Genomic DNA, 18913 nt, shown 5'->3' on the forward strand with positions numbered 1-18913 from the left:
GGAGCCGGTGGCCAGGGGCTTATCTCAGTCCACTCTGTTGCAGGCACAGCCTCCGTCGCCGTGGCAGGGATCCTTGCCGCTCTGCGAATCACCAAGAACAAGCTCTCCAATCACGTGTTTGTTTTCCAAGGTGCTGGTGAAGTAAGTGCCATGGGGGGCTCTCTGCTGTTGTTCCAGTAGGAGAATAAGAATGGGTGGAGGAGCCGCAAGGAGGAGCGGTGCTCTGGGCTTCTGAGGAGAGGAAACAGCACAGATGCGTTGTGATCACTGCAGCTGCCTGGGCCCCAACATTTGGGTGTCTCAAGGCAGGGACTTAACTGAGCCTCCTGGGAGTAGTGGGGGAAGATCATCTTGGTGAAGCATCTGATAAAATCCTGAGCAGCTTTTGCCTTTTGTCTAAACACCCACCTCGCAGGCAGCCATGGGCATCGCCCACCTCCTTGTCATGGCCCTAGAGAAAGAAGGCGTACCCAAGGCAGAGGCCACAAGGAAGATCTGGATGGTGGACTCAAAGGGGCTCATTGTCAAGGTACTGTCGGTCTGGAGACCTGGAGGTTACCTGATACCTACAGCTATTAGAACTGGACTGGAAGAGATCTCAAGGGGTAAACTGCTCAGACAGAGGAGAGAGCACAAGGAGGGTAGTGTCCTAACCCCCAAAGCAAAAGATTCATCCCAAAGTAGCCTGAATTGCTCTTGTCCAAAAGCTTTGAATCACGTCCTGCCTTGTACTCACCTCTAGCCATATTGAATCATAGCTGTCCAAAAGTAACATGCTCTCTCTCTTCTACATCTTTGCATATTTTGTTCCTCTGCCTGGAATGCCCTCCTCTTTTTCCACACGCCCACTCACAGCCCTCAGCCCCATCTCTTTCCTCCCTGTCTTCTGTTACCTCCTTCAAGCAGCTCCCCTGAGCATCTGGGTCTCAATTAGTTCCCTGTGTTTATGCTCATGTAGCCTTCCGCCCTTCGTATATTACATTTATCCCATGATAGGGCTGTTGCCCCTTTACTTGCCTCCCTCCCCGTGAGGCTCTATAGTCTTGATGTCAAGGTCCTGCATGTGATAAGTACATAATTGATGTTTGAGGTATGAATGAAGGAATGAATGAGAGAGACAGTCCAGCTTCTGACTGCAGTGTGGTGAGGGGCACAGTTGGATGACCTCCTCCCTCAGGACTTCACTCAGAGCTCCGTGTTTTAATCCTGAGATTCCACTAACATAGACTGTGACAGTGAGAGACTAAAAAAAGACAGAGATAGGAACGTGAGGCTCTCAACCAAGAATAATGGAGACCCCCCTCAGAAGCAACAGACCTTCCTATTGTTCCCTATAAGGGCAGATTCCCACCGGAAAGAACTGGGACCTGGAGGTTCCTCCTTCTGCCCCAGATCATTCCAGAGCATGGTCCAGGCACAGGTGGAGGCTGCCACACTTGCCTCTTTCCCACATTTCAACATCACCTTTGCTCACCCCATTGAGCTCACCCCTCCTCAAAGATCTCTCAAAGCTGGTGTTTTCACTCTGCTTCTCATGAGGCCAGCTGACCCAAAGGAGTCATCAGAAACGTTGACCAGCCTGTCACCCACTGACTCCTATTTGAAGAAATGGAAGGAATCTGGACCCCATTGGGAGCAGCCAGCCATTACAAGCCTGTCCTGGATCTCAGCTTATTATTATTTATCGGGAGGTTAATGGCTCTTGTCAAATACATTCAAATTAGCGCCCTGACCCTGGGTGACTCAGACCCCCATCCCTCAACTGGGCCTCTGTGCTATATGTCTTGGGGCCAAGAGTCTTGGTCCAGACTCAGGCATTTCCTCAGAGCCTTTCTGTCCTGGCCCAGGAAGCCATGCCCCCAGCAGCTCAAAGAAAGGCCTTATGGGTTCTCCATATGTGGTTTGGATTAAAGAAAGAAATACACACACACACACACATTTAAAATTCTTAGGTTGCATCGTAGATTTTGATCAAAAGGACAGGGCCCAAGGTTCTGACAGCTCAGACCAAAGCACAGGGCTCTGCAGGGAATGCTCTCAGAGTACACAAATGCATCCAGGCACTGCCCAGCGGTTCTCATCACCACAGCTGTATCATGTTCTTCCTTCCCCTGCAGGGGAGGAGACACCTGAACCATGAGAAGGAGATGTTTGCCCAGGACCATCCTGAAGTGAACTCCCTGGAGGAGGTGGTGAGGCTGGTGAAGCCCACGGCCATCATAGGTAGGAGGAGGGGGCGACCCACTGCCCAGCCCAGCTAATCCCCTTGACTTGCACGTGAAGACTGAGGCTCAGCGAGGAGGCATAAGCAACCCTTGGAAACACAGCTCTTTCCCCTCATTTCCAATTCAATGCTACAAACTTTTATTGAGTTACTACTGTATAAGAACCGTAGAACTAAGGCACCAAGCTGGGCTGCGTGATGCAGAATTATACAGTAAAGTGGAAAAACACAGGCTGGACTCTCTAACCAGGATGACATGAGCGCTCCTCCCCCAAGGAGGGGACCCTGGCATCACTCCCTGTCCTGCGGGAGCAGTCCACTCTAAAGGACAGTGGCCAGGCATGCTTCACAGGTGCATCTTAACTGGGCTGGGGCCTGAAGTGGACCAGTGGAATTAACAGGGGGTCTCAGCCAACTCAAGCAGGGAGACCCTTTTCTCCTATCCTCCCTCATCCCTATGGCGGATGCCATCCTCAAGACTCCTGAGTCTTCTGTGTTGTACCTAGTTCCACCACCACCACCAGGAGAGGAATGGGGTGTATATAAAGAGTAGGCACCCCACTACCTCCCCCTTTTCCCCATAGGTGTTGCCGCCATCGCGGGAGCCTTCACGGAGCAGATTCTGAGGGACATGGCCTCCTTCCACGAGCGCCCCATCATCTTTGCCCTGAGCAACCCCACCAGCAAGGCCGAGTGCACGGCTGAGAAGTGCTACCAGGTCACCGAGGTCAGCGGGGAGTCCTTCCTTCCCCGGGCTGAGAGGACATAGTAACAGTAACCATGAGCAACCCTACGAGGGTGAAAAAATTCCCCACATTGCTGATAAGCAAACTGAGTTTCAGAAAGATGAAGTAACTTGCCCAAGGTCACAGAGCTAAAAAGGAGTGGAGCTGGCCCTCAAACCCAGGTCCGGCTCCGAAGCCCAGGCTCTTACCAGTAGGCTTTACTGCTCAGGGTTCCTCTGAAGTAGAGCTCTGACCAGAACTCGAGACGCTTGTGGACTCTAGGCCATTTGCATACCTGGCCTGCCCCTGCAGGGAGGTGACAGGTTAAAAGGTACACCTTCCCCGTTCCGTGGTTTTGTGGCTGCCAGGTAACTCAGTGGGAGCTGAGCTTTCGGTCAGATGAACAGGTGTGCTTTCAGCACCTGCAATGTCCTCAGCACAATGCTGAGCATTTAGCAGAAGATGAGGAAGGGGTCAACTTTCGGGAGGTAAGACTAGGTCACCATGACCCTGAAACCTAGCTCCAAGCTCTGTCTCTGGTTTTCTTCCTGCCCCCAGGGCCGAGGGATCTTTGCCAGTGGAAGTCCCTTTAAAGGCGTGACTCTGGAAGATGGCAGGACCTTCATTCCCGGGCAGGGAAACAACGCCTACGTGTTCCCTGGAGTGGCTCTGGGAGTCATCGCAGGCGGGGTCCGACACATCCCAGACGGGCTCTTCCTCCTGACAGCAGAGGTATTGCTGTCCCCGCTGCCCCGAATACACCCCAGAGGGCCTGTGAGCTCCACCAGCTCCTACACCGGGTCCCCAAAGATTCCTTCTCTTGTTTCTTCTACCTACCTGCCCCAATCCTTCAGTGGTTCCCCAGAGCACTTGAATGTCAAGCTTCTCTCAAGATCACCTGGAGGCTTGAACTTCTCTGAAAACACACACACAGCTTTTTAAGGCAGGGGCGGCGGGGGAAGGAATAGTCAGTGGGAGGGGTGTTGGCAGGAGGCGCTGGCAGTGAGGGAACATACCTTGTACTGCACCCTGCCTCCCAGCAGAACCCGTATGCATGCCAAGGATGGAGATGCCATCAAAACCACCTGAAACCGTGGGCTCAGCGACCATGACAAGCAATAGGTTTTTCCAGCCATGGGTCTTGGCCACGTTACTGGGTAACTGGTAGCAAAATAAGCCCCGCTAGGGCAGATTTCTGTAAGGAAGGGAATGGGTTGCACGTCAGGTTTGCCTGCTCTGAGTACCCATGTCTTGAGCACAGATAGGGGGTTGTGGGTGTGCACCTGCTCCAGGTATCTTATCAGAAAAGCTCCCACAAGGGTTCTTTACTGGGCATGGTGAATTGAAAACAAGGAAAGAATTTGTTAAGGATGACAGCCCACATTCATAATAATGGTTGTTAATAATAACAGTTACAGTGGCTGCCATTTAACAAGCGCTTACCAAGTGCCAGGCACTTCACATTTATCTTCACTCTGAGGAACCCAGGTGTAGAAATGTTTCTGTTGAGAAGTTAAGCTAATCAAAACTATAAACAAATATTAAACATATTTATCCCCAGCGGGCTGCAAAGGCTCTCCTGTGAGTTCTGACATGTGTCTGCATTTCCCCCTCACCACGGCACTGGTGAGAGCCCCAAACCAGCAAAGCCGCAAGAAGGGCTTCCACGCAGCCGTACCCAGCCCTGCTTCTCTGAGTCCCACAAGGAACTAACTGCCTCATGCACCAACTTCCTTCTTCCTATGTCTGCTGAAGTTTTGTCAGCCTCCCCCAAGCCTTGTGCACACTAGCTCTGGCTTCATGCTGTAGTCCTCTGTCCCTCTTGCTTGAGTATTCTGTGTTTGATTGGTGGTGGTGGTGTCCTGTGGCCACGGGCGGAGCTGTCTGAAACCCCCATTGGATGGGAAGAGTCACTTCCTGCTTGGAGTTGACCTGAAAGCAAATTCCCCTGTTGTGCAGAAACAAGGTTGCTAAAGCCTTCCTACGCAGCCCCCAGAAACATCTGCATGACCCACAGCCTCTGCTATGGGACATTTCAGCTCCCTCTTTTCATGAACCGTGTCCATGAATTAAACAGGAACCTCTCCTCGAGCTACTTCTCAGTCACTTGCTCTGAGCAGCATAAGGCCCCTCCCCTCCAGGAGCTGACAGTCTGGTCTTCAAAGGCCTGGCAGGTTATATTTCTGAACAGGGTGTTTGGTTTGGTTTGGCTGTTTTTTGTTTTTTTATTTATTTTTGGCTGCGTCGGGTCTTAGCTGTGGTGCGCGGGCTCTGCATTGTGGTGCACGGGCTTCTCTCTAGTTGTGGCGTGCAGGTTTTCTCTCTCTAGTTGTGGCACGTGGGCTCTGTAGTTTGTGGCGCGCGGGCTCTAGTCGAGGCACGCGATCTCGGTAGTTGTGGCACGCGGGCTAAGTTGTCCCGGGGCATGTGGGATCTTAGTTCCCTGACCAGGAATCGAACCTGCGTCCCCTGCATTGGAAGGCGGATTCTTTACCACTGGATCACCAGGGAAGTCCCTGAAAAGGGTGTTTTTAAATTAAGATAATTTAAGTTGAAACTGATTTTCCTGTGGAAAAAGTAATGTAAGTTTTAGGAGATGTACATGCACTATCTCATTTCACCTTGACAACCCTGTAAAATATAGTGATCATCCCTATGTTACAGACAAGGAAACTGAGGCACAGAGAGTTTAAGAAGTTACTTGCCCAAGGTCACCCGGCTTGTGAGGGATGCGCCAGGATGGCCCCAGGCCATTTGACTCAGAGACACAGCAGAGCATTAGCAGTGCCCAGCGTCTCAGAAGTGACCACACATACCATAACTCGTCACTCTGCAGGAGAGCCTTTCTAGCTGCAGATCTAGCCATGGAAATTCTGCTTCCCTCTAGTCAGTTCACCTTCTATACCTCCACAAAGAGAGTCCCTTAAAGCCCGGAACAGGCCATCTCTCTCCTAATTTCAGACCTTTTATGGCTCGTTGGTGCTCCCAGGAAAGGCCAAACTCCTTCACATGGTTTCCATAGAAGGCACTTCATCCAGGGCCCTCCTTTCCTCTCCAGCCTTTTAGCCTCCCCCTGCCGTCAACCTATCCCGCCTTCTTTTTACAGTCGTGCTTTCTCTTCCCTCTAAGAATTTGCATGTGCTATTCCTTCTCCTCTCTTCAAGTAATTCACACTTTGTCCTTCAGGTCGTAGCTTCTGTCTTTTCTTCTGGGAAGCCTTTCCTGTACATGGCAGACTGGGCCCTGCCTTCCTCTGTGCCCATATGTCCCCCCTCCTCGAAATCACTATAATCGTTACTATTCTTTGTTCATTGTCCACTGACACCAGTCTCCAGGAAGGAAAAGACTGTGGCTTCTCCACCATGGCTCTTCAGCACCTAGCACAGAGCCCGGCATATCGCAGAGCTCAGTGGATGTCTGACTGAATGAACAGAAAGGAGAGAGAGGAATTTGAGAACGAGGTAGCAGAGGGGGGAGCCCAGGTTCCTAATGTCTGCCAAACTCTGAGGCGAGACCAGCTCCTTTCCCTGTCCGTCCCGGGACACAGAGCTCTCAGAGGGCACTGTGGCTTTTCCCAGATTTCAATTTGACACGAGAAGACTGGGTGGGAGTGCATTCCGAGCCCCGTTAAAGAGGTTGTTCTGCAAGGCTGGCTGAGCACCAGTGCCTGAGGCTGCAGGATGAGGCTGGCTGCGGAGAGCTGGCCCTTAGAGACGGGCTCTGAAGCAGGGAGGGAAGCTGTAGGAGAGGCTGTTCCCGGGCCGAAAGTGCTTTTAGGGCAGTTATTCAGGTACCGCATAAGGCCCATTCGTGGTGTCCCTGGAGAAGCAGCCTTTCTTTCCTCACTGGGGCCAGGGCCGGAAAGGAGAGCCCAAGGAGCCCTGAATACAGAGACACGAGATGGCCTAGGGGGACAGCCGGGATGCTCCCAAGCATGTGGGAGAGGCTGGAACCCGGGAAGCGAGGGACTCGGGGATCCCCATACAACAGACTAGGTCAGCCGGGGCGGGGGAGTCCCCAGAGTCTGCTTTGCGAGTCACAGGTTTATTCATCTTGGCCTTAGTGATTCTCCTTTAGAATTCAGACAGCTTCATGTTGTTTTAAGCCTCGGCCAGTCTCACGGGACAGAAAGGATGTGTCCTTGCTTAAGCCCAAGCATTAAGCGCCCCTGGGGCCACAAGGTGGCAGAGACAGGAGTAGAAACTGCACTTACGGGCCACGTATGAGGGGCGAGGTGAGTTTCTGGTGCACTGGGTTGGGCTTGTTCCGGGAAGGCGGAAACTCAGCTTGTTCCTCTCTGTCCTCTCTCCCCAGCAAATCGCCCAAGAGGTCTCTGAGCAGCATCTGTCACAGGGGAGACTGTACCCCCCACTCAGCACCATCCGAGACGTGTCTCTGAGAATCGCCATCAAAGTAAGGGACGTCTTACCCCCTTACTATGGGGAGTGGGGCTCATCAGCTTTCTCTCTGTGTGACTTTAGGAGGACGAAGAGGGTGGCAGCTACGGAGACAGGCTGAGCTCCCTGGGCTGCACTGCATGCACCCCCGAGGCTGCGTGACACTCTTGCCTGTAGCTCGAGCCCCACCTCAACCCCACTCAGGGCAGTTCTGGGAAAGCTCCTGGATTTCCCCTCAAACACCAGGCAGAAAGGTCACCAAAGGCCCTAGTTTTGTGGACCAGAATGCGGGTGGAATTTAAAAATGAATCATAAGTGCCCATTTACACAGAAAGGTCAACTTGTAAAGCTCATCACGAAAAGAGCTCAGGCTGCGGGGTCCTAGCTCTGCCAATCAGCGGCAGAGTTGCCTGAGCCCAATCACTTCACTTCCCTGAGCCTCAGCAGTTTCCTTCTTCTACAAAGAAGCCAGTAATTCCTCTCTCCCAGAGTTTTGGAGGACATTAAAAGAGAACAGTGGAAAAGCTCTACACTTGGCACCTTTCTGGCCAGAGGAGAGGCTCATGCCTCCCCTTTCTCTCAGAATGGCTGGGCCATGGGTGATCAAGTTCAGGGGATATTCTACGTAAAAATGTCACCCAATAGACGATGCAGAGATGATGGGTTTTCAAAGAACCAGAACATGGGGCAGTAAAGACTGGCCTGACATTGATAATTGTTCATCTGGATGATGAATTCATGAGGGTTTATTATATTGTTATTTCTATTAACATATATTTTACATTTTCTCTAAGTTTGAAGAATAATTTCAGAAAACGCACTGCACAAGAGCATGCACTGCCCATGAGCTGTCCGGTGCGGGACCCGGAATCAGCCCTCAGGACCAGCAGCGCAGCTTAGGGACCACGTCCACCCTATCCAGTTCCTTCCTTTTGGGGATATTTAGATTCATGCTCTTCTGAAGCCAAATCTAATACCCAGAGAACAATGTCCAATTCAAGCTATGTTTAAGACAGAAAAAAATATCAGATACTGAACACTTATACCTGCTACCTAATTTTATCCTCACACCATGCCAGAGAAAGCTCTCATGACCCCCACTTTACAGATGAGGAAACTGAGGCTCAGCAAGGATGATATCACTGCTGAGGACCTACAGGCAGTTGGAAGCAGAGGCAGACTTTGAGGCCTCTTGACCCTGGCCCAGTGTCTGTTCCACGGTGTCACAGCTTCCTTACTAGGCAGAAAGCTCAAGATCCTTCCTCTCCAGTGGCTTCCTGGGCCTCAGCTCATGAGAGGAGCACATCTGCTGCTTCAGGGTATATTCCCCTTCCACAAGCTCCCAAGCAAGGGCCTTTAGACAGGTTCCTCCTTAGATCCAGTTCCTCAGTCAAACGTGTTTTTCCCTAGGTCCTCGACTTCGCCTACAAACACAACCTGGCCTCCTACTACCCAGAGCCCAAGGACAAGGAGGCTTTTGTAAGATCCCTGGTCTATACTCCAGACTATGACTCCTTTACGCTGGACAGCTACACTTGGCCCAAGGAAGCCATGAATGTTCAGAATGTCTGATGCAATCTCAGAGGCTGGTGTGGGGCTGAATGAAGCCCAGAGTAACACTGACAATATAAACGGGTTCCAAAATGGCCATCCTTGTCACTGTGTTTTTCCTTTGAACTTTCTGGTGTGAGGCGAGATGCCCAGGCATATGGTGAATGAGAGCCTTGTCCCTGAAGGCCTTGAGTTCACTTTTCTGTAACCCTCCTCAGGCTTCCTTCCCAAGAATTTCTTCATCTATGAATTGCCAACTATTGGCTAGACTTTGTGGAAATCTAGAGTCCTGCCTGGAACTCTGCCTTTACAGGGTCCGGGGTCTAGTAGAGGAGATGAGATATGCACACAATTCATTTTGCCACAAGGGAAAAAGTAGTAAGTCCATGGAAGAACTGCAGAAAAAGGTCAAGGGTACTCAGAGAAGGGAGAGGATACTTCCTATGAGGACATAAAAGAAGGCTTCTTGAGGGGCAGTGTTTGCAGTGAGTCCAAGAGTGAAGAAATGAGGAATGTAAGGGCAGCCACTGGCCAGAAAGCATGGCCCACCCATCAAGGATTTCAGTCCCCATTGGAGGAATACACACCCTTTAAGACTCAGATGGGCATGAGGACTGAGTGGCTGGAGGCAACTCACAAGTCAGAAAGGGTCGCTGCCCTGTGGGCTGTTGAGTGTTAGGCATTCCTTTGTGGTCACTGCTAAATGGAAAACCAGAGAAGTGTGGGTGGAGAGGGTCAGCAAACCCAGAGGAAAGAGGAAGAGAGGCTGTGAGGGGAAGAGCACCCGGGGGAGTTCTAGGGAAGACTTGATTTCATGTTCCTGGCTCTAGAACACTCTCTCTCTTCCACCCTTCACTCTCTGAAGTAATAAAGCAAACTGGAGCAGTTTTCTTACAGAATGATGTCAGTCTGTCCTGAGAGTTTCTTAGACCAAGTTCAGTCGTAGCCTTCACCTCCCTCATGTCCAGCGAGCCCACACCATGGGGCTGGGGAGGGGGGAGACGAGCCTGCAGCTCTCACAATCAAAGACCCTGCTAAATTGCTAACATCTGCTGGCATGGCAGCATCCAGCCTCTAATTTCATTGTATAACACAAGAAACAACAATCCATGCCCAGAGACCTACCACTGCCCACCCCTGCTGCCAGCTCAGCCTCAGGTTCTGCACTGCCCACAATCAATAGGTCCTATACAACCACCTCAGTGACAGGCTAGGTGGATGACTGGGACCCTAGAAGAGTAATTAGCAGAGACATCAGTCACCCCTTGCCTAGGTCTTATTCTTCCAACATCTGCGTCCTTGGTGCTGGTGCTCAGCCAAGAATATCCTGAGGAAGCATCCCTGTTCTGTAAATCCGTGGACTCACGGATAATGAGAACCTCTTCAGAAGAGGGCTTGAAGAGTGAAGCTGGAATCTGAACACCAGGGAGCCTTTTACATGATCTTTTCTACGTCCTGTCCCACAACTTCCTCTGTACCCCAACTATACCTCCTTTATACTCAATGTAACAGAAAAGAAAAATAGTAGAGAAAATTAATGAAACCAAAACAGGTTGATGAGATCAACTGAATTAACAAGCTTTATCTGTACTGACTGACAAAGACGAAAAGAAAAGATAAAAATTACATTTCCTTTGTTCCAAGCGCAATGAACATCTTGCTGGCACTTACACAGGCCCTTACACATGCTTGGTCTCTACCTGGAAAGCCCTTCCCTCTGCTTCTCTGCTCTTTACCAATTTAATTTCAGTTCACCCCAGCTTTCTGCCTGGAGACATCATTCATCATTGGAGTTCAAATGCACTTGGCTCCAGGAAGTCTTCTTGGACAGAGTTAATAATTAAATTAGAAATCAACAACAGTAAAAGAGAAAATGGGAAATTTCCAACTCTTTGGAAATTAAACAATATATTTCTAAGTAAGTCATGGTTCAAAGAAGAAATCACAAGATAAATTATATATGTTGAGTTGAATAAAGAAAAATCAAAATTAATGAGCTGTAGCTAAAGTAGTGCTTAGAGGGAAATTTTATAGCTTTAAATGCCAATATCAGGGGGAAAAAAAGAATAAAAGGTCTCAAGGCAATAACATAAACTTTCTCCTTAAGAAACTAGGAAAGAAAACTAAAAATAGAATTACCATATGACCCAGCAATCCCACTACTGGGCATATACCCAGAGAAAACCATAATTCAAAAAGACACATGCACCCCAATGTTCACTGCAGCACTATTTACAATAGCCAGGTCATGGAAGCAACCTAAATGCCCATTGACTGATGAATGGATAAAGAAGATGTGGTACATATATACAATGGAATATTACTCAGCCATAAAAAAGGAATGAAACTGGGTCATTTGTAGAGATGTGGATGGACCTAGAGACTGTCATACAGAGTGAAGTAAGTCAGAAAGAGCAAAACAAATATTGTATATTAATGCATATATGTGGAATCTAGAAAAATGGTACAGATGAACCGGTTTGCAAGGCAGAAATACAGACACAGATGTAGAGAACAAACGTATGGACACCAAGGGGGGAAAGCGGGGGGTGGAGGGTGGTGGGATGAATTGGGAGATTGGGATTGACATATATACACTAATATGTATAAAATAGATAACTAATAAGAGCCTGCTGTATAAAAAAATAATAAAATTCCAAAAAAAAGAAGAAACTAGGAAAGGAAAAGCAAACAAAATTCAAAGTAAGCAAAGATTAGAGTAGAATTCAATAGACCTATAACATATAAAGAAATTGAATTAGTAATTAAAAATCTTCCCACTAAGAAAAGCCCAGGCCCAGAATTCTTCATGGGTGAATTTTATCAAATATTTAAAATATAAATAATACCAATCCTTCACAAACTCTTTCAGAAAATAGAGGAGGGAACACTTCCAAAATCATTCCATGATACTGGTATTACCCTGATATCAAAACCAGATTAAAAAAACAACACAAGAAAACTAAAGACCAATATCCTTCATGAATATAGATGCAAAATTCTAAACAAAATATTAGCGAGCCAAATCCATCAACATAAAAGAATTAAACACAATGAACAAGTGGAATTTATCCCAGGAATGCAAGGTTGTTTCAACATTTAAAAATTGATCATCGTAGTACCTGATATTACTAGAATGAAGGACACAAACCACAGGATCAATGGATGTGGAAAAAGCATTTTAAAATACCCAACACCCATTTGTGATAAAACTTTCAACAAACTAAGAATAGAAGAGAATGTCCTCAACCTGATGAAGAACCAACAGCTAACATCATACTTAATGGTGAAAGAATGAATACTTTCTCCCTAAGATCTGGAAGTTGTTTTCACCACTCCTGGTCAACATGGAGGGTCTAGCCAGTTCAATAAAGAAAGAAAAGTAAAGTAAAGGCATCCAGACTGGGGGGGAGAAAAAAAGAGTAAAACTGCCTTTAGTCACAGATAACATAATCCTGTAAGCAGAAAATGCCAAAGAATAGAATAGCACTTGCACTGCTCTCACTCTCACCCTCCCTCCCTATCTCTCTTTCTCTCTCTCCTAACAAATGAGTTTAGAAAGGTCATAGAAAGTAAGGTAAATATACAAAAATCAGTTGTATTTCTATAGACTAGCAAGCAGCAAACGATCTAGAAATAAATTTAAGAAAACATTCCATTCACAATAGCATCAAAAAGAAAAAATAAGCAATTCAAGAGGTGCAAGTCTTATACAATGAAAACTGCAAATCACTGATGATAGAAACTGAAGATAATTAAACACATGGAGAAATGTTCCATGTTCATGGAATTGAAGACTCAATATTGTCAAGGCGGCAGTTCTCTCCAAATTATCTATAAATTCAACACTATACCTATTAAAATCCCTGCAGGCTTTTTTTTTTTTTTTGTAGAAATTGACAGGATGATCCTAAAATTTATATGTAAATGCAAGGGACTTAGAATAGCCAAAATTTTTGAAAAAGAATGAAGTACATGATCCAATTTCAAAGCTTACTATAAAGCTACAATGATCAAGATAGTGTGCTCATATAGATCAATGGAACAGAGTTGAGAATTCACAAATAAGTCCTTATATTCATGGTAAATTGATCTTTCAACTACCAAGATAATTCAGTGGAGGAAAGAATTGTCTTTTGAACAAATGATGCTGGGACATCTGGATATCCACATGCAAAAAAAAAAAAAAAATATATATATAGACATTTACCTCACACCATATACAAAAATTAACTCAAAATGAACCACAGATCTAAATGTAAGAGCTAAAACTATACAATTTCTAGGAGAAAATATAGCAGAAAAATCTTTGTGACTGATTGAGGAGAGTTCTTAGATACAATTTAAAAGCGTGATTCATAAAAGAGAAAATTGATAAATTGTACTTCACCAAATTTTTTAACTTTTGCACTTGAAACACACCAATAAGGAAAAAAATGACAAGTAACAGACTGAGAGAAAGTATTTGCAAATTATATATCTGATAAAGGCATTGGATCCAGAATATATAAAGAACTTTTACAATTCAGTAAGATGACAAAAAAACCCAACTGAAAAAATGGGCAAAATATTTGAATCGACATAGTACTAACAAAGATATGTGAGAGAATGTACACTAAAAGATGTTTAACAACATTAGTTGTATTAAAATTAAAACTACAATGGGGGCTTCCCTGGTGGTGCAGTGGTTGAGAATCTGCCTGCCAATGCAGGGGACACGGGTTCGAGCCCTGGTCTGGGAAGATCCCACATGCCGCGGAGCAACTAGGCCTGTGAGCCACAACTACTGAGCCTGCGCGTCTGGAGCCTGTGCTCCGCAACAAGAGAGGCCACGATAGTGAGAGGACCGCGCACCGCGATGAAGAGTGACCCCCGCTTGCCGCAACTAGAGAAAGCCCTAGCACAGAAACGAAGACCCAACATAGCAATCAATCAATCAATAAATAAAATAAATAAATAAATCTTAAAAAAAAAAAAAAACAAAACTACAATGGGGGGCTTCCCTGGTGGCGCAGTGGTTGAGAATCTGCCTGCCAGTGCAGGGGACGCGGGTTCGGGCCCTGGTCTGGGAAGATCCCACATGCCGCGGAGCAACTAGGCCCGTGAGCCACAATTACTGAGCCTGCGCATATGGAGCCTGTGCTCGGCAACGAGAGGGGCCGCGATAGTGAGAGGCCCGCGCACCGCGATGAAGAGTGGCCCCCGCACCGCGATGAAGAGTGGCCCCCGCTTGCCACAACTAGAGAAAGCCCTCGCACAGAAACGAAGACCCAACAAAGCCATACATACATACATACATACATAAATTTAAAAAATGTAAGCAGACAAGAATAGCATTAAAAAAAAAATTTTAAAAAAAAACTACAATGGGATAGCACTCCCCATTCACCAGAATCGCTGTGATAAAAAAGACAGACAGTAAGTGTTGGGGAGAATTAAAACCTCTTCTAGCAGGGCTTTGTCTCCTAAGCACTATGAGGTTAAGGGAAATTTCCCTCTGTCTTTTAAAAGTCTTCATTCTAACTCCCCAGCCTCTTGTACATAGTCCCAGAACTCAGCAAGTGTCATTTAGTATAGTGGATGCTGTGGTTGTACCACCCAGATCCCTCTAAAGGTCTGAAACACTTATTCAGGGCCAGCTGCCCGTAGTATTATCAGCTGAAGGCTCACAGTTGCATCCCCCGCTGGGAGTTGCAGTTGACTGAAGGAAGATGCTTCATCCAAGGTTATGCCCTCATCCCCAGGGACAGCCTGCATCCAATGACTGGTTGATTCGAGTCCAAAGGTCCAACCCCCTTGCCACAATTGCAGACATCTCTAAATGGCCATCCCAGCTTCAGAGCTCCCTGGGAGATTGGCTGAGGTCACTGTTGAAACTGTATGTATCACCATTCAACTTCTGCAGCATCCTTGTTCTCTTGCTCCCTCTCAAGTGTTGTTGAGATGACTCCCCAGTAAGCTTCCAAAGGCAAATCTCAGATTCAGTACCTGTTTCCTGAGGAACTCAACTTGCAACATGAAACTAGCCAAGCTTCTCAATTTTCCAATCTGTTGCACCAGCCTCACATGACCATCTCATCTAAAGCCTTGCTGGGTTTCTCCTTCCCTCAGTAGAGACCCTCTGCAAGAACAAAGCCAGATCCTTAGTCTATGTCCAGAATCGGTAAATACCCCCAGCAAACAAAAAGGCCACTCACCTCAGGAGAGCTCCTTCCTCTCTGGAATTTCTATTCATCTAGTCCTTGCTGCTTTCACAGCTCTCATATGTCTTTAAACATATGATTTTTGTAATTTATCCATATTTTTCTGGATGTTGCAGGGAGGGTGTTGGGCTGCCATGACCTACTACATCCTATCTAGAAGTGGAAGTCTCTAGACACAGATTTTCAAAATTCCAAATGATACTAACTTTTTTTCCCTAACTTAATTGTAGTCAGAAAACTTACTTGTGTTATTCAAATATTTTAGAATTTTGATGAAATTATTTATGATCTAATATATAGTCAAATTTAATAAAATATTTCATGTACTCTTAAAAAAATATGGATTCTCACTGTTGGATGCAATGCCCTCTTATGTTCATGGGATCAAACTTGTTAATTGTTTTGTTCAAATCTATAGCCTTACTGATTTTTGTCTACTTCATCTGCTTCTGGAAGAAAAATAGTAAAACTTAACACTATGGTAAACTTGTCTATTTTCCTTGTAGTTCTCTCCATATTTGCTTTATGGATTTTGAACCAATGTTATTTGATACATAAAATTTAGAATTGTTATAACTTCCTGGTGAATTGAAACTTTTGAAACTTTAAGTAATGATTTTCTTTATCTCTAGTAACGCCTTTGCTTCTACTTTTACTAATATTAAAACAGCTATACCATCTTGCTTAGTTTGTCTCTGTCTCTCTCCTATAATTCATTATTTAGATGTTTAAGTTCTTGTACTAGTTGGAGAATGGTGAACACTGACAAATTATTTCTCCCAGAGAACTACATTCCCAGACACTATGAATATATGGTTGAACTAACACAAATACATACCACCATTTTATCAATTACATAATAAAACAAAGTATCAAATATCCAACTATTAAGTTACACAGTTCAAAATCATATAAAATATTAGATGTCTGATCAGTTCATTAGTAGAAATCCTCTTCTGTTTTGGTTGGAAAGACAAAGAAAAAAATATCACACTTAAAACAAAAATAATAGTTAATAACTTCCAATAGGTACGGCGAAGAATTATAAGAACTTCAGAAATTTTTGAAATATTTTTGCTACAAAGTATCTTTACCTTTAAAGTTTACTAAATAAAAGGACCTATTCTGTACATCCTGCACAAGACAAAGAGAACATGGAATTTCTAGTATGGAATCCTAAAAATATTCCATAGCCTCTTTCCATTCTGTCTTCAGGCCCTCCCCTCTAAAACTGCATCCCAAGTGTAAACAAAGTAACTGTTAGGCTTTTTTGTCTGAAGATATTACACACATATGCTTCTGTAAGATGTATATTTTACATGAACTTTCAACCAGAGATGTGTGATTTTTTTCAAACTGTAGGTTTTCATAACAGCACAAAATGAGATTTATGGAAAGGCATTAAATAATCACCATAAGTCTTGGTAAGAATTCAACAAAATCACTTGTTACACAAACCTGATGTATACTGGTACACGTGTGGGGTGGTAAACATAAAGGAGCAAATAACCATATAGGTCTTACTTGCAATGTTTGAGATGACTGGAGGAATAAACCACATATGGTTTACAGTGCTGTTCCTAATTCCTAGGATTTTAATTCTGTATGATACTAAAAATATACAAGTACTGTGCTGAGTATTTTGGCACCTAATCTCTCAATTTCTTATATATTGTTTCTGGCATGGGGATAGTAGTAAGCCAAACAGAGAGGCTGCAATTCTGTCAAGCTTGTGGCTTTTCAGTATTCCTATGGAAGCTTCGTTAGACTTGTCATTCATTAAGCCTATTATGTTGGCTAATATGTACGATAAATTAAGTCCTGCCTCAAGTTTGACTTCCAAGGCAACAGCATGAGGCAGCCAAGTTTTATTGAATGCAACAGTTGTTTCTATGACCACTAGAGCCTTTGAAGCGCAGCCGCATTTTAGAACGGTATTTCTCCAAATACAAAAGTTGCTTACTGTTAAAAGCTCCACGCCGCTTTTGTCTTATAAACTGTACTGCATCTTCATTTTTCATTCCACCTTCAATTAGTGCCAGGGCAACAAGCACTGGAGTTCTCCCAAGACCTGCAACACAGTGAACAGCAATGCAACAACCAGGTTCTTCATGAAATTTAATGTTTAAAAGACTTAACCAGTCATCAACAATCTGGTTAGAGGGTGATGAACCATCATCAAAGGGCCAATCCAGAACCTGGATACCTTCTTTCTCCACAACAGCAGTGTCATAAGTTGCTTCACACACTCTTACTGTTGTGGTAACTCCGTATCTCTTAAGGTCCTCTATAAATTTGTTTAAGGTTGCACTGGTTGGATTGTGTGTAATAAGAAATCTCATGTTCCTGTATGTGACCTCCACAAGGGGCTGGGCCGTTCAGTGGAGCCATGTTAATTTAGTTTAAAAAAAAAACAACAAAAAAAACTCGATACGGTTACGAAAAAAAAAAATTAAATTTTTGAATGCAGAAATGATGTAAAGAAACTGAAATCTACTCCAATATGCCCCACTCGAAATTCTCAATGCTCTGGATATGCAATTGGGAGTTACAGGAAATGAAATGAACCTCCTAACAAGAAGCCATCCTTCAGTTCAGTAATACTGAGTCAATGGAAAGAAAGAGCACAGAGGTTTACCCCATCCAGGTCGTAATTCTTGTAAAATGCTCTCATGATTTCAATCCCACACTTCTGTGTCCAGGATGACCGCGCCTATGGGGGCTTCCTGGTGGAGTAGCAATGAATTTCTACAGTTCACTTGTCCTCATAAAGGTCGTGCTGTGCCTGGCAGTACTCTCCGGGGCCCTTCAGATACTCCATAAATGCGTGACCAAGAACACCACAGGAAGGAGTTAGCTTACTCATTAAAGACTGTGGCCTAATCATACAGCCGGTTCCGTGGCACAGGCGGCGGTGGCGTCGGCTGCTGAGAAGGGAGCTGTAGTGATCGCCGCGGAGCGGCGGCTGCGACGGAGCTCCGAGCTCTAGCGAGCGCCTGCCTCGGGAGAGCCAATCCGCGCGCGCCGAAGCTCTCTTGCGTCCCAAGCCCAGCCTTTTATAGCCGGCGTGACGTGCGTCCTCTTCGCCAATCGCGGCGGGGCGGGCCAAGAACCTGAGAGCGAGGGCGTGGGGCCCGCCCCTCGCAGACGTCACCACGGCCGCCGCGGGGAGTGAGGTGGTTGGCGTAGGGAGAAGGGCTGCGGCTTGAGCCTTCTCGCCTCCCCGCTTCCTGCTGGGGAGGAAAGAGTCTGAGGACGTACTTGAGGATGGGAATGGTGGGGGGACAAAGCCTGGAAGAGGCTGAAGAGAGACGGAGTGGGGCCAAAACGGGCGGGAAAGGGAAGGTAGTGGAAGAATTCCGCCCATTGACTCTGCTATGTCTTCCTCCACCGGCTTCGTGTTTCAGACGTGTCATATTGCTAGGCTTTTTTTCAATTCGGTCTGACCAACTTTGTCCTTACTGAAGAACTTCGTCCATTTACATTATTTTATTACATTATATTGTCTTATTATTTTATATTACAATGTTATTGCTATCTCTGCATCTGTTTTTGCTCATATTTTGTGCTAGTTGACCTATGTCTATATTTCTTTTTTTATCTTTTGATTTCTTTTGGATTAAGATTTTTCCTCCCCTAAATCCATATTTTCCTTCCACTGTTTTGGAAATTTGTAATTGTGGTTAAAACTTCTTAGCAGTTATTATAGTTTAGACACTGTTCTAAATCTAAATAGGTTTACATAATTTCATTTGATACAACAACCCTATGAATTAGATGCTAGTATTATTTCCATTGTTCTGATGAAAAAAA

At 45.6% G+C, this 18913-nt stretch overlaps 1 protein-coding gene and 1 pseudogene across 3 annotated transcripts in view; one reads left to right on the forward strand and one right to left on the reverse strand.

Annotated features, from left to right (window-relative positions):
* Positions 1-8994, forward strand: part of ME3 (malic enzyme 3) — a 327654-nt gene extending 318660 nt beyond the window's left edge. For all 3 annotated transcript variants that reach the window (XM_068556437.1, XM_068556438.1, XM_068556439.1), the window contains 7 exons: positions 44-141; positions 416-529; positions 2118-2223; positions 2809-2951; positions 3508-3681; positions 7264-7362; positions 8757-8994. In XM_068556437.1, coding sequence (XP_068412538.1) covers positions 44-141; positions 416-529; positions 2118-2223; positions 2809-2951; positions 3508-3681; positions 7264-7362; positions 8757-8918 — 896 coding nt within the window. In that variant the 3' untranslated portion in view covers positions 8919-8994. The remainder of the gene's footprint in view (positions 1-43; positions 142-415; positions 530-2117; positions 2224-2808; positions 2952-3507; positions 3682-7263; positions 7363-8756) is intronic.
* A 7510-nt stretch (positions 8995-16504) lies between these two features.
* Positions 16505-17491, reverse strand: LOC137772488 (protein tyrosine phosphatase type IVA 1 pseudogene; annotated as a pseudogene).
* Positions 17492-18913: the final 1422 nt, after the last annotated feature.

Source organism: Eschrichtius robustus, chromosome 11, assembly GCF_028021215.1.
Source record: "Eschrichtius robustus isolate mEscRob2 chromosome 11, mEscRob2.pri, whole genome shotgun sequence".
Taxonomy (NCBI): Eukaryota; Metazoa; Chordata; class Mammalia; order Artiodactyla; family Eschrichtiidae; genus Eschrichtius; species Eschrichtius robustus.